General features: G+C 61.7%; 1 protein-coding gene across 1 annotated transcript; it reads right to left on the reverse strand.

The window, feature by feature from the left end:
- Positions 1-4,801: 4,801 nt before the first annotated feature.
- Positions 4,802-13,247, reverse strand: STMN3 (stathmin 3). The gene is made up of 5 exons (XM_021077837.2): positions 13,099-13,247; positions 7,033-7,128; positions 6,623-6,798; positions 5,568-5,759; positions 4,802-5,170 (listed from the first exon to the last, which is right to left on the reverse strand). The coding sequence occupies exons 1-5, from the start codon at positions 13,115-13,117 to the stop codon at positions 5,111-5,113; spliced, it is 543 nt and encodes a 180-aa protein (XP_020933496.1). The 5' UTR covers positions 13,118-13,247; the 3' UTR covers positions 4,802-5,110.
- Positions 13,248-14,899: the final 1,652 nt, after the last annotated feature.

Raw genomic sequence — 14,899 nt, forward strand, 5'->3', positions numbered from 1 at the left:
TCCGGGCGCGCGCTTCCTAGTGACGCCGGCGGCGGGGCCGCGCACGCAGGGCAAGGGCGAGTCCCGAGACTTATTTTGCGCTCAGCGGGAAGGCGTGCGGTGCTAAGAAATAAGGCCTGGTGGGGCCGGTTGCGCCTGCGCGGACGTGGGGGCGGGGCCCGGGCCCGAGGGGAACGCGGCGGCCCCGGCCCCGCCCCCGCCCCGCCAGCTGGCTTACGTGCCAGGGCTGGTGGACACACTTGCCAGGCGCAGCCTTCCCCGTGTGTCCAAGCACGAGTGGGGCGAGAATGTGTAGGGAGACTCGCTTAGGACTGGGGGCGGGGAACGTGCATGCCCAATGAGTGACCGAAGCCAAATGCAGGTGCGCTGGTGCCCAGCGTGTGTAAAGCCCTCCCCAGAGGCGGGCGGGAGGGCCTGCCAGGGGGAGTCGCTCGCCTCTACGTCTTTCCACTCGTCTAGTCCGAGTCCTGCGATTAATAGATTTTATTTTTTATCATAAGTCTCATTGCTGAGTCTGTGGGCTGCCCTACCGTGGTCCTATACTGCGCCCCAGCCGCGGAAACCTGTGCTGTGGTCACTCGCCAAGTGTGCTCATTTAAATTTGCCTTAACTGAAATGAAAATTCAGTCCTCCTGGATTATTCCCGTTGTGGCTCAGCGATTATCAGACCAGACTAGCATCCATGAGGATGTGGGTTCCCTCCCTGGCCTCGCTCAGTGGGTCAAGGATCAGGGTTGCAGTGAGCTGTTGTGTAGGTCACAGACATGGCCCAGATCCTGTGTGGCTGTGGCTATGGTGGCGGCTACAGCTCCAATTTGACCCCTGGCGCTGGGAACCTCTTATGCCACGGGTATGGCCCTAAAAAGACCAAAAGGAAAAAAAAATTCAGTCCTTCAGTTACCACAGAACCTGATAGAGCATTAGGAATGCTCTGAGAACTCTCGCTCTCTTTTTTAATTACAGGTAACTAGCTAGAGTATCTCTAGAGACCCTGGATTTTCCAGTATGTAAGGGGGTTAGCATCGCTCAGCTTTCAAGGAGTTCCTGTGTCCTGGGACCCAGGTACAGCCGGGCCTTGCTCTTTGATTGAAAGGTGCAGTGGGGAGTTCCCATTGTAACAGCAGAAATGAACCCAACTAGTATCCATGAGGACTTGGGTTCGATGCCTGGCCTCCCTCAGTGGGTTAAGGATTTGATGTTGCTGTGAGGTGAGGTGGAGGACATGACTTGGATCCCGCGTGGCTGTGGCTGTGGTGCAGGCCAGCAGCTGTAGCTCCGATTCAACCTCTAGCCTGGGAACTTCCATATGCCGGGCGTGGCCCTAAAAGAAAAGAAAAAAAAAAAGAAGGACACGGTGGGAGGCCCGGGGTGGTTAATGGTCCTGCCCTGGCCGGAGGGGCAGTAGGGAGGCATGCTGCTCCTGCCCCAGGGACTCCTGGTGGAAGCTCTGCCAGCCCCATCCTTGAGCTCCTCCCCAGACCTCCCTGTGCCCCGTCTCCCCACCTGCACAGGGCAGTCAGGCTGGACCCAGAGGGTCCGTCTGTGCTCAAACCAGGGTGGGCATGCAGCCAGCTCTCCCGTGTGTGTCATTGCTCTGGCTTAGTGGCTGCCAAGGAACTTGGGCGCCTGGCGAACAGCTGCGGGCTCCCTGGGCACTCCCACTCAGGAGATGGAGAAGGCGGGAAACAAATGCCTCCTTGAGCACCAAGCCACGCACTTGTGCTCATGCTCCAGTAGGAAGCCCCTGAAGCCCGTTTCCCAGACTGGGACGTCTTCCAGCAAACCTTGTTCCCGTGACATTGCGGTTGGGAGAGGTGTACTTTGATGGTTTTCAATCGTTGGAGTATACTCACCCCAGTGATGGAAAAATCTTATTTATTTATTTTATTTTTTTTTTTTTTTTGCTTTGTAGCGCGGCACCCGCAGCCTATGGAGGTTCCCAGGCTAGGGGTCTAATCGGAGCTACAGCTGCTGGCCTACACACAGCCACAGCCATGTGGGATCTGAGCCGCGTCTGCAACCTACACCACAGCTCGGGGCAATGCCAGATCCCCAACCCATTGAGCAACACCAGGGATTGATCCTACATCCTCATGGTTCCTAGTCGGATTGGTTTCCGCCGTGCCATGGCCGGAACTCCAGAAAAGTGTTTCTAAAGGTTAAGCTATTGAGCCTGTGTCAGTGCTGCTGTCTTCTCATCTGGTAAATAGGAGAACAGGTGCGCCTGGACTGTGCCTGTCGTTTATCTGAGTTTCCCTGCCCTCACGTTGCAGAAGTAAAGGCCAGCAAAGTCCAAGGGAGAAGGCTCAGAAGGATGCGGGAGACGGGGGCCAGGCCCGCCTGTCACCTGTGCCGAGTCCTGCTGCTTCCCGGCTGGGTGAGCTGTGGCCGCTGGCCCCTGAGTCTCTGGGCACCCCAGAGCCCCCAGTCCGAGTTTCCACCGTTGCGCGGCCTCTGCCTGTTTCTGCCGCGGGACGTCAGGCCTAGCGTTTGAACCTGCACGCCTGTCTCCTGCCTCCGAGAGCGAGAGAGAGCACTGGGCCTTGCTGGCTTGGAGGAGGATTCGTTCCCACTGTGGGTGGGGTGTGGTCTCTCACCCTGCCTCCCTCGGGGAGGGCGCCTTCACTCCTGGCTGGTTACAGACAGAAGGAACCCACGAGAGATGTGTGCTCAGTGCGCAGCTGCTCCAGGGCTGCCCGCCCCACCTTCTACTGGGGCTGCGGCTCCCGTGGTTCCCGACGGCGGCCGCCCGGGCTCCGGGGCCTCCCGTCTGCGTGTGAGACCCGCGCGTGGGGAGCAGGGGCCTGCAAGCTCAGGACAAGCCAGGCAGCCTGTGTAGGTTTATGGAAACGTTGTTGGTACAGTTCCCGATCCACACGGCCGCCGGCTTGAGGAACCTCCTGCTCCTCCGGCTTTGGTTCAAAGACCCAGCCGTTCAAACGCGATTTCCTCTTCCAACCGTGTTTCTCTGTGAGGCTGGGTGTTGTCACGTGCTTCAACAGTTCTCAGTAATTCCCTTTTTTGGGAAAATGTCAGTGGTTTTCATCTGAAAATATTAACGTGTAATGGGTGCATCATTTTTAAATGAATTACTTCTTTTTGTCTTTTCTAGGGCCCCCCCAGCGGCGTGTGGAGGGTCCCAGGCTAGGGGTCGAATCAGAGCTACAGCTGCCGGCCTACACCACAGCCACAGCCATGCGGGATCCGAGCCACATCTGCGACCTACACCACGGCTCACCGCCACGCCAGATTCTTAACGCACTGAGCGAGGCCAGGGATTGAACCTGCATCATCCTGGATCCTCGTCGGGTTCATTAACTGCTGAGCCACGAAGGGAACTCCAAATGCAGAGGTTTCTGTTCATCGTTCATTTGATTTCTCAGTTCACCCGCTCCCCATGGCTGAGGCGGGTGCGTGGCATGGGCTCCCACTGCCCCCCGAAAGGACATCCACTCTCATTTCCCTGTCCGCTCCCCTTTCTGAATCCCAGCAAAACCACACCTAGGCACTGCTGGGTTCCAGTCCTGGCTTGTCACTTCCTCAGGGGCTGTCCTGGTGGAGGTGGTATCCTGGACAGGGAGGGAGCGTATGTCCCGATAAACCCCACCCCCCGCGCCCGCTGCCGGGGATCGGTACCCATCCGTGCTCTCTGGCTTGGCCCTGGGAAGCCACCAGCGGTGTCCTCATAGGTTTCTGTAGAGTGGAAGCCGAGGGCCCTGGAGACCCCCACGCTGGTTTCTGAGGCACTGGTTCTGGGTCCTGGGGGAAGCCCCTCAGGCTTCCAGTAGGAGGATGGTCAGCAGGGCCTCTGCCCCCAAGTGCCTGGCTGTGAGTGGGGCTGCCATGTCCAGGCAAGTGGCAGGGCTCCAGGGCTGGCACTGGGCATCCTGAGATGCCCCCAGGCTGAGGGGGAGGGAGGAGCCAGCCAAGGATTGTCTTGGCAGGAGACGCCTAGAGCCAGGTCTCCGACTTGTAGACGGACCAGAGGGGGCCACCAGCCAGGCATGTCAAAGACGGAGCAGGTGGGATGGTAGTTTGAGAACCTTGTCCCCTGCCCCCCAACATCTAAATCTGCCACCAGCCAACCCCCTGCCCCCAAGTATCTACTCATGACTCCTGCAGAAATGCTCATGACTGCTGCCACTCACACTCGGCCGCCTGTCCAGAGGTGGGCCTGGAAGCCCTGTCTGGCCAGGAGCAGCGTGGGAGTGTGTTTCTACCAGAGCAGAGGGCTGTAAGGGGCGGGGCAGGGGGCAAGACTCCGAAGGTATTTGCAAACCAGGAGAAGGAGGGGACGGGCACAGGTGCTGGGCCCAAGGGAGGAGGGGCCAGCAGGGACGTCCACGCTGCCCACTACCCTCTAGACCGGGCAGCTGGCTCACAGGGCCCTGCTGGAGAAGGCCCACTCCCCTAAAGACTCAGGCTAAGCCTCGTCGCATCTCACCCCACCAGCACTCCCTCCAAGGGCAGTGACAGAAGGCTCCCAGGCCACCCACTGGTGCCCTCCGCGGCCCAGGTGGTCTCACAGGACCCCAGTGCCACCATGTTAACGCTCCTGCCCACTAATTCCAGAAAAGCACCTCTGCACACGCAGCTCCCACCACCCACCACAGTGACAGGAGAGCTGCCACACACCGCCCAAAGGTCCTTCTCCATCCAGCCCATCGTCCTCCACCGCCTCCAATGGTGCCCAGCCCTCTCCCAGGGGAGGACATGCAGGTGGTGTTGCCTCTGCCTGTCGGCAGGACCTGGCTCAGAGGACAGGGTGCTCAAAGAAGAACCCAGCAGAAGGACCCGCGTGTTCCTGCCAACATCGCTGGATTTATTGAGGTCGCCACCACATCCACTAAGAGGGCTGCCAGAGGGGACCCAGCCTGGGGCCTGAACTGAGGGACCGTGTGCCACACCTGGTGGCTCCTCCAGGACTTGTCACAAGGAATGGGCAGCTCAGAGCGCCCGAAGAGAAGCGGAAGCTGAAGCTGGGAGAGCAGGAGAGGGGGGAGCAGGAACAAAAATTGCATCTAGACGGAGGCGAACAAAACCAAACCAAAACCCAAATGTTTTCTTGTCTGCTCTCGGGATCCAGGCGCCGCCTTGTCCCAAAGGCCCCTTAGCCGGACATCTCCTCACGCTGCTCCTTGTTCCTGCGGACCTCGGCCGCGTGCAGCTCCTGTGGGGACACGCGGAGTGGGACGGGCCCTGCGGCTGGGCGGGAGAGGGCCCTGCCCTCCCACCCCTCCTGGGCCCGCGGCGGGGGGCGGGCCGGCCCTCTGGTAGGGGGCGCCCTGGGGTCCTTTCTTCCCTAGACTGGCTCAGTCCCAGGTGCGGGAGATGCGACCAGGACTGAGGAGTAGCAGAGCGCAGGAGGAGGCCCTGTCACGGCCAGAGACTGCGGCTCGAGGGCGGGGCCCTCTAGGCGGCTGGGGTCGTGTGTGAGCAGGGCGATGAGGATGAGGCGCGGGATATTCCAGGGTGCTCAGGCTCCCGGGCTTCAGTCGCAGCCCCCGGCCCGGGCCCCGCCCCCGCCCCCGCCCCCGGCCCGGGCCCCGCCCCCGGCCCGGGCGCACCTTCTCGCGCAGCCGCTCGCGCAGCGCCGCCAGGTGAGCCTCGCGGATCTCCTTGCTGAGCTCCATCTTGTAGTTGAGCTTCTCCTCCGCCAGGCGGCTGAAGTTGTTGTTCTCCTCCAGCGCCTTGTGCAGCACCTCGCGCTCGTGTTCGCGCCGCTCCGCCAGCTGCTTCAGCACCTGCGCCTCCTGCGTCTGCGCAGGCGACCGGCCAGGAGGACTTAAGTGGATGCTCGGTCCCACCCAGTGCCCGCCGCCCGGCCCCCTGAACTCGTCCTCGAGGAGCTCGGGCCTACTACACTGTCCGGCCATCGGGCTCTGTCCTACACGGGAGCCCCGTATGGCGGCGGAGAGGAGGAAACTAAACCTGGGGGCCGTCGCTGAACCCTGCCCATCTCTGCCGGTAGCACAAAGTAGGTGCTTAATGCACACCGGATTCTGAGCTCCCGAAGGTGCTGGGGCTGGTGGAGGGCATCCCCAGGGCTGGAGAAGGGCCGATTTGCAACAAGGAGTGTGTGGCTGCTGGCGCCACTCTGTCCCGCCCTGCTGGTGGCCCCAGGAGGGAGACCAGGCAGACCTGAGGCTCCCAGAGGTGAGCAGCCTCCAGAAGGCTTCTGGCTCCAACCACGTGCCAGCCACTTCTATTATCCCTGAGAAGCCTGGAGCCCTGGGACCTGCTCTGAGGCCGACGGAGCCTCGGGCACCAGGACGGCACTCCTGAGAGCACGTTCTTCCCTCTGTATTTCCTCAGAGGAGCTGGCGTGAGGAGGGGCGGGGAGGGGCCGCCTGAGCTCCCAGCGCAGGGAAAGCCCTCTCCTTTTGCACCCTGCCCAGGAGGATGCCCTCCCCCCACACCCCTGCAGCAGTGTCTGTCTGGTTCCTGTCTCCCTCCGTCTGGCTGCCATTAAGCACCTCTGCCTCTTCCCTGCCTCATTCGGATTGCTCAGCTCAGGAGGAGGCCCAGGGGCCACAAGAGCCCCCTCTGCTGCACCCTGGGGATGCGGCCAGTAAGATGGCTCCTGATTGTTCTCAGGAGGCCCCCGAGGGCGGCGCCTTACCTTCCTCCGCTCCTCAGCCGCCTCCAGCCGCTTCTGCAGCTCCTCCAGGGAGGTGTCCTTCCTCTTGGGGGGGGAGGAGAGCACAGGGCTCTCCGGGGACAGGTCGGAAGGGGACTTGAGGATGACCTCAAAGCTCTGGCCAGAGGCCCTCTTGTCCAGCTGCTTCACCTCCATGTCTGCAGGGCAAGAGCAGACGCGGGGGCTGCAGGAGGGCTGGGGAGGAGGGGGCAGGCCCAGGCAAGGGCTGAGGGAGGGAGTGTGGCTGGCAGTGCCAGTCCCGGGGCCCGGTACCCAGGACCAGCCCCTCCCCATCGAGGCCCCCCTCTCCAGAAGCTCGCCAACCGGGGAGTTCACCAATGCCACAGGACGGGGGGCGAGGTCAGGGGGCAGGAGCAGCCGGGCATACTCACCCCCGTACTGGTAGACGGTGTTGGGGTGTGGCTGTGGGTAGAAGCAGGAGCAGATGAGTGACAGCACGGACAGCTCCTTCATCTTCTCCTTGTAGGCTGTGGGCGGAGGGAGGCCAGCTGAGCAGGTGCTGTCCCCACCCCGAGGCACCTCCCAGCCCCACCCCCGGCCTGCCCAGGCCTCCCAGCCTCTGCCCCGGTGGCTCCCTTGGATGTGACTCTCCGGGACCCTGTTCATCCTGTCCTTTTGTGTTGGACTCGCTACATCCCTTCTCGCCTCTCTTCCTTCCAGACGTTGGCTCTGTGCTCCCTGGGCCTGCTCCCTGGGGGCTGCCATGCGCTGCTCTCTCTGTTCCCATCTCTAAGTCCCTGCCCACCCCCATCTCTGCCTCTCCTTGCTTTTCTTCTTGGCGTCTCTCCCCTGCCCCTTGCTGTCTGCGCCTCCATCCATCCTTCTGACCTTCCGGCCCCCCATCGGTCACTACCCCTCTTTGCGTCTTTCTGTGTCTCTGTGATTCTTTGTCACCGGGTGTCTTCCTGACCCCTCCTCCCTCTGCCCCTCCACATACTTCTCCTTCCTCCCCTTTCCTTTGCGTAGACACTTGCCCGGTTGGTAGAGAGATTAACCACCACCCCTGTAAAGGGCCAGCACAGACATGGAGCTTCTGTGGGCCCTCGTATCCTCCCGTCCCCTCCCACTGCCCTGCAGTTTATCCTGTGGTTCGAGCCACCCTGGCTTGGAATCAGGCTCTCAGCAGACACACACTGGCTGTCCAGCAAAAGCCGGTGGGGAAGAAGGAGCTGTCCGTTCAGCACCACCCTCCAGCCTTGCAGGGCGAATGCCCACAGCCAGTGGCCCCGCTGCCCAACCAGAAAAGGAGGTAAGCCTGCCGAGGCTTTGAGCCCTGGAGAGGGGAGATGCCTCCTCTCAGAATGGAAGTAATTGAGTTATTTGTGATCTACAAACGGTGAGCCAGGCCCTGAAGTGACACGTGCGTCCCTGTCTCAGTGGTTCTCAGCCATCCCGTCACCCCTGCCTCGACCTGGAGGCCGCTGGGCCCAGGGAGCTGGGTGGCTTGTTCAGGGCTCCTCCAGGGCACCTCCCGGCAGTCTGTGTTCTCTCCAGCACTGCGTCGGGCCCAAGGACCAGGGGGCTCAGCCCACGCGCCTGCCTCCTTGGCTGAAGAAGCCGGCATAGGTCCTGAGAGACACTCCGGGTGGGGGTGGGGGATCTGGCTTCGATGAAGGAAAAATGCAGGCACAGGTACCCCAGCAATTCTGCCAAGGGGCAGACGGTTTGGACGAGAAACTTTTGATCAAATCTCACACAAGATAATGTTTTTCAATGGAATTAACGTGAACCTGGGGGAAATGTTGGTATAGAAACGGGACCCAGGGCAGAAGGGATCAGGTCCCGTCCAAGGGAAGAGCTTGTGGTGAACAGGGACCTCCCACAAGCAGTCAGAGACTGAAATGTCCTGCCGACCCAGGCTCTCCTGGAGAGAGGGCCCGAGACACTGCAAAGGGCAGAGGAGTCCTGGGCCAGCATCGGGGAGTCTCTGGGGTCTCAGAGGGGAAGCGGGGCAAAGACACACGACATCAGAGTTCCCATTGTGGTGCAGCGGTAGTGAATCCAACTGGTATCCGTGAGGATGTGGGTTCGATCCCTGGCCTCGCTCAGTGCATTGCCCTGACCTGTGGTGTAGGTCGCAGACACAGCTCAGATCCAGTGTTGCTGTGTTGTGGTGTAGGCCGGCAGCTGCAACTCTGATTGGACCCCTAGCCTGGGAACCTCCATATGCCGCGGGTATGGCCCTAAAAGGAAAAAAAAAAAAAAAAAGGCACTTGACTTGGTCATTGGCTCAGGAGGCTGGGAGGAGGGTTGGGTGGGGCAGGCCTCAAAGGGGATTGGGACCTGATTTGTCCCTTTTACTTTTGCACTAGTCCTGTAGTAGTTGTGTTTTAAAAATTAACTTTAAAAAGAAGGCAGAAGGGGCATTTCCACCGTGGTGCAGTGGGATTGGCGGTATTTCGTGACCACTGGGACGCAGGTTCGATCCTTGGCCTGGCACAGTGCGTTAAGGATCAGGCATTGCCAAAGCTGTGGCACAGGTCACAACTGTGGCTCAGATCCGATCCCTGGCCTGGGAACTCCACATGCTGCAGGGCAGCCAAAAAGAAAAAAAGAAAAAGGCAGGGGGTACATCCCAGGACCTGTGCCTGGGAGTTAGAGAGCGTAAGACCAGGACACATGTAGCTCTTGGGAAAGGCTAGAAAATAGCCAGCCCTCCGCGTGGAAGGGCCAGGGCAGGGCAGTGAGAGGGAGCCTGGGTCAAGGCCTTCCTGGGTCCTGGAAGAGGCTGGGAAGGAGAGACCTCGGGTGCACCTGCCAGCACCTGCCACCCTGGCTGTAAACATCAGTCCCCATACTGACCTTTCGGCTGGTTCCTTCTCATCACTTATCAAGACCCCCAAACGAGCTTCTGTCACAGCCCAGGAACTGGGGCCTCACAGCCCCTCTTCCCACCCCTACCACCAGGGCCCTCCCTCTGCCTGCAGCCTGAGCTTCTCCCAGGAGAAGGGGTTGCCGATCAATTACAGAGGAAGTTGCAGACAAATGCCAGGGGCTCCCTTCCAGGCACCTGTCACCTCAGCACAGAGGGAGGCCGGCTGCCCTGCGGAGGGAGGAGGCAGAGCTTGGGCAGGTGAGTGCAGCCGGGTGTGAGCACGGTGCCTTCAGGAAAGGGGCGAGGAATGGGGGCTGGGGCTCTGCCCACCACAAGGGTCTGACTGGAAGGGATGCAGCTCAGCATCTGGTGGTCGTGGACATCCCGGGGGGTGGGGGGGGGCCTCCCAGCCGACCACCCATGAGGACCTTTGTTCTCAGAGGACGCCCCTTGGGGGGGGCTCCCGCTCTGTGGTCTGGCTGCAGGTCAGAAGGGACTACATGGCAGGGGGAGAGGGGGAACTGGCAACTGTGGAGAGAGTAGGCGGACAGAAGCCTGTGTGGGGACTGGAGAACAAAGCCGGCCCAGCTACATGCAGGGCAGGCCCTCACGCCTGGACTTTCAGAGCTGGAGTGCAGAAGGGCCCTCGGTCCCGGGAAGGGGCGGAGCCCAGGCCTCTCCACAGATGTGGCTCCAGCCGGGAAGCCCCTCTCAGCCTCAGAGCCTGCGCTCCCTTTTCTCCCCTCACCAGGGCCCTCTCCTGCTTCCCCATCACCGACTTTAGGAAGAACGAACTTCTACCTGCGCTGGCTTCCTTTCACTGCCCCACTCTTCACAGCAAATGTTAACTGTGCAAAACTGCATGTGGGCCTTTCGGATGCTTACATCCCAGATGAGGAGGAGTTAGAAGGCAGCAGACCAGCCTGCAGCAGCTTCCTCCCAACTGACTCTCAAGACCAGACACCCTCATCAGCCTCATTTCTAGAGAGGAGAAGGAGGCCCAGAGAGGGCAAGTGGCCCACCCAAAGTCACACAGCATTCCGGGGTGGGAACCCAGGCTTCCGCACTTTCTCGTTGGGAACCTCATGGTGTGTGGTCTTCCAGAACAAGGAGCGAAGGGGCCCAAAGCTTCCCGCTCACCCTACCAGGGTGCTAGAAGCTGCTGCTTCCCCACAGATGGAGTTTTTGCCACCCAGTCTGCCCCTCTCTCTAGTCAGAGTCTCCCCCATCCGTGCAGGGAGCCCAGCATGGCAGCATTGCCAGCCAAATTCACCTTTGTCTGGGAAGCACAGCTACGGCAGTCACACCGCCTGGCATGGACTGCGTGCTCACCCCTTTCTAGATCCGGTGCCAAGCATCTTTCCTGAAATAGCTCATCAAGACTCAGAACAAGCCGGGGGGGGGGGGCTGTCACTTGTCTCCCCCACCCAATGGGGGAATTGAGGCCTGAGAGGCCTGACGGCAGGTGCCAGGCTTCATAGCTTGTCAGAGTGGCATGAGGGGGTGACCGCGAGGGAGACTCTGTGGAAGTGCAAGAGGAGCTGAGCGCCTGGGAAGGACACTAAGGCGGTGCCCGGGAACGGTCCCTCGGGGGCCACTCCGGGGAGAGGCGGCGGAAAGGTAAGAGCAACCCTGTGGTGGCTACGGACCAGAGCGCAGATGACCCTTCGAGGCCACTGAGGCATGGAGGTCTGCTCCAATCGGAGATGTATTTTCATAGAGAAGCCACGACCAGTTCCCGTACACCAGTTCTGGCCCCAATTACCAGTACTGTCCTGCAGCCACTTCTGGGCCAGGCCTCCCTATCGCTGTCATGGCTGGGAGAAAGCATGGGTGAGCTGGGCAGGAGTGATGATAGAGCAGGAAGGGCCCAGCCCCATGTGCAGGCAGAGCTGGGGTAGATCTCCCGCTGTCACCGCAGCCTTTGAAGCCCTGGCTGTGCTGGACGATACTAGCTGGCTGAACTTGTCTCCCTTTTGACACCCATGGAAGCTTGGAAACCCAGAAAAAATCCTGGGAACAAGCGTGGGTCAGCAGTGCCCCAAAGTGTGGCCAAGAGGGTCTGGTGCCAGGGGGCTCTGAGGTTGGAGGGTCTGGATCCAGCCTCATAAGAGCCATTTTGGCGGTGCAGCTTTGGCCCCAAGCCCCCACCAGGAAACCTCAGTCTGCACACGTCAGAGGAATTAGGAGGCCTGTGGAGAGGATTTTTACCAATGGGGTGAAAGCTGATAAGTGTGCCCCAGGAGTGGCTGCCTGCTGCCCCCCAGCTCAGGCACAGCTGGTGAGTGAAGACCCCCAGCCCCGCCCGCCCTCAGTTGCTGGTCCCAGTGTCTCTGGGGATGTCAGCCAGCGAGAAAGCAGAGGACAAGCGATGAAGTCCAGTTGGACAAAACCCCCAGACGGGCGGTAGGCTAGGGGTGTGGTCAGGGACGCACTTGGTCTCCTCCTCGGCTCCTGCCAAAGCCACCTGGGGCCAGAACTGGGGGCCCCCGAGGAGCGGGGTCAGTGCTGTGCACACGTGGGTGGGAGGAGCTCTGGCGCCTCCCGCCGGAGCAGGACAGGGGATTGCAGCGACCCGCCCCCAGGGCGGAGGGTAGGGTGGGCAGGGGATGACCTGGTGGAGGTGGGGGCACGCCGGCCCAGCCACCTCGGGCACCACCGAGCTTTACGGTGAAGCTGGTCGTGGGGCGATCAGACAGGGCAGAGCGTTCCTAGGAAAAGCCACCCCCGCCCCCTGGCGCCAGGGGTCGCCTGGCAGCTCCCCCACCCTGTCCAGTATCTGCCTCTCGTCTCCCGCTTTGCCCCGTGCCCGCCCCTCCGTCGGAGCTCCGTGCCTGCTGCGAGGCCGGGAAAGAAGGGGTCGTTGGCCTTGGGGCGGTGGGTCCGCAGCTGGGAGGCGGGGCGGCAGAGCAGACGCCCCCATCCTGAGAAGGCATGGAACGGCCGCAGCCCTTCCCCCATCCAAACCCACAGCGCAAAGGGCGGTGGCTTTTTCAACTTAGGCGGGTGGCACCGTGTCGCAGAGGGTGGTCGCGAGCCCGCAGCCGCAAGGGGAGGGGGCGGCGACGCGAGGTGCGGGCGCGGCCCGGCTCGGGTTCCCTCCTCTGTGGTCTTGCAGCGGCCCCTCCAATCTCCTGGTCGGTTCATTGGCGCAGGAAGGGCCCGGGCCCGCCAGCCCCGGCCTGGGACTCCGGCAAAGGGTCCCGCGCGCGCCCCTTCGCCCCGGTCCCCCCTCACTCCGTGAAGACGCGGTCCGACCAGGGTCTGCGGTCGCCAGGCGCCGGATCCGGCCCACCCTCTGTGAGAGCTCCCGGCCTGGCACGGCGGCGCCCGAAGGGGCAATGGCGCCCCGGCGCCGACGCCCCCACCCGAGCGCGACTCCTGCCCAGCAGCCCAGGCCCACTAGGCGGGCGGAGCAATTTCCGCCCTGCCGGCACGGGGTCGTCTCAACCCGGCGGCCCCGAATCCCCGCTTCTGCAGGTTCCACCCGGCGCGCGCCCGCGCCCTTGCAGAGCGCGGGGTCCGAGGAGGGAAAGCAGCAATCTTCCCAGCGCCGGGCGAGGCCAGACAATCGCCTGTGTCAGATCCGCCGCCCCAGGAAGCCCGAGCCCCGGGTGCCTACCCGACACGGTGCTGGCCATGGTGCTGGCGGTGGCGGGGCTGCGGAGGTCGGAGAGGCGCGGGCGGCGGCTGGAGCTGCAGTCGGCGAATGCTGCAGTGCCGGGGAGGGGAGGGAGCGAGGGAGGGCGGGAGGCGGCGCGGCGAGGAGAGGAGGAGAGAGAGAGGGAGGTTGAGAACGCGCCTGGCTGCGGCCGGGGCTGCAGCCGTCAGAGGGAGGGGCCGGTGGGAGGGGAGAGATCAGCCCGGGTCGCCGCTACCGGAGGCCCATCCTCCCACCAGTCGCTGCGTGGACTCGCTGCGCCGCACCCTGGCTTTGTGCACTGGTGGGGGGATGGTGGAGACAGCCCCAGGCCCCAGGGTTTGTGCAGAAGCGGATTGGCCTGGGGGTGGGGTGGGGACAGGACTGAGCACTCCATACTGATGCTGCTGAGGGCTGGCAGGTGCCTTCTCTGCGCCCCAGCTTGTGCTGAAGGCAAGCAAGTCATGGGCAGTGAGGGTGGGGAGCAGTCTGGAGGGCCTCCGCGGGCATCCCAGAGGATGAGCAGCTTCTGAGGCAAAGAGGGTCAACTGAGGTGGAGAGGCCTGGAACAAGGGCTTTAGAGCAAGATAGAGAGGGGATCGAATCCCAGCTCTAACATCTACCTGCTGTGCGAGAGCGTCTGACCTCTGTTTCTCAGGTGTGAGATAAGACAATAGGGCCAATCCCAGGTGGTACAGGAGAGAGGTGGGCACTTGGTGAATGTAGCATCCCCCCACTCAGGATTCTGGCTGATAGCCCCCGAGGGATAGCCTTTCCTGCAGTGGCCATGTCACCTCCTTGGTGATGGGGGTGGGAAGTCAGACAGATGAAGCGTCATAGGAATGATGTTCAGAGGGCTTACTCCAGAAGTTCCCATCGTGGCGCAGCGGAAATGAATCCGGCCGGGAACCACGGAGTTGCAGGTTCAACCCTTGGCCTCGCTCAGTGGGTGAAGGATCCGGTGTTGCCTTGAGCTGTGGCGTAGGTCGCAGACGCGGCTCAGATCTGGAGTAGCTGTGGCTGTGGTGTAGGCCAGCAGCTGTAGCTCCTATTGGCCCCCTAGCCTGGTAATCTCCATGTGCTGCAGGTGTGGCCTTAAAAAAAAAAAAAAAAAAAAAGAAGAAGAAGAAGTGCTTACTCCACAAGCAATTAAGTCCTCAAGCCAGGGACAGAACTCTGGGAAACCTCGGAAATTTGCAGAGAGGCAAGGGCTCAGAAAGGTGAGAGAGAATGCGTCCCAAGGATCAGAGTCAGCCCGGAGCAGGCTCAGCGGGTGTGTACGTAAACACTGTGGTGAGGTCCACGTGGTGTTTTGTCCACCGCGGGGGGTCCTCAGAGCCGGCCAGAGAAGATGCTCTATTCAGGAGATCAGTGTGCCTGCTGAGCGGGGCTTGCTCTGGCCAGCCCGTGTCCCTTTTCTCTCACCTCTCAGGGCCCAGGACAACAGCATTTATGTGCCATGGTTTATGGGAGGCTGGGCTGTCTGCATGCACCACATGTGACCAGTCCTTAGCTCCGGCTCTGGCCTGGGGGTTCACCGAGCCTCCGGGTCCTGGCCTTCCCTCCCTTGGGCTTTGGCGGGGGGGATGCTACTGCTCTTAGAAGAGGGGGGTGTGGAGGTGAAGAGGGGACTCCAGGTTCTGGACCTGCTGCTGTCTTTGGGCAAATCCTCACCACCTGCCCTGTGCTTCGTGTCCTCACCTGTAAGGAGTGGATCCTAAGGGCAGTGATCTCAGGGGCTCGTGGGAAGGGCAAACATGCGAACGCCTGCCTAGGTGGTCCT

This window comes from Sus scrofa, chromosome 17 (assembly GCF_054392235.1).
Source record: "Sus scrofa isolate SSC_HxYL_T2T_F1_AM1 chromosome 17, Sscrofa_HxYL_maternal_Yorkshire_Landrace_v2.0, whole genome shotgun sequence".
In the NCBI taxonomy this organism is placed as follows: domain Eukaryota; kingdom Metazoa; phylum Chordata; class Mammalia; order Artiodactyla; family Suidae; genus Sus; species Sus scrofa.

Bases quoted from the DNA above. Each gene is read 5' to 3' on its own strand.
- STMN3 (XM_021077837.2), bottom strand. The intron at 6,799-7,032 runs GTGAGTATGCCC...CTTGCCCTGCAG, and splicing joins CACCGTCTACCAGTACGGGG to ACATGGAGGTGAAGCAGCTG. The intron at 5,760-6,622 runs GTAAGGCGCCGC...TCGCCTGCGCAG, and splicing joins CGGCTGAGGAGCGGAGGAAG to ACGCAGGAGGCGCAGGTGCT.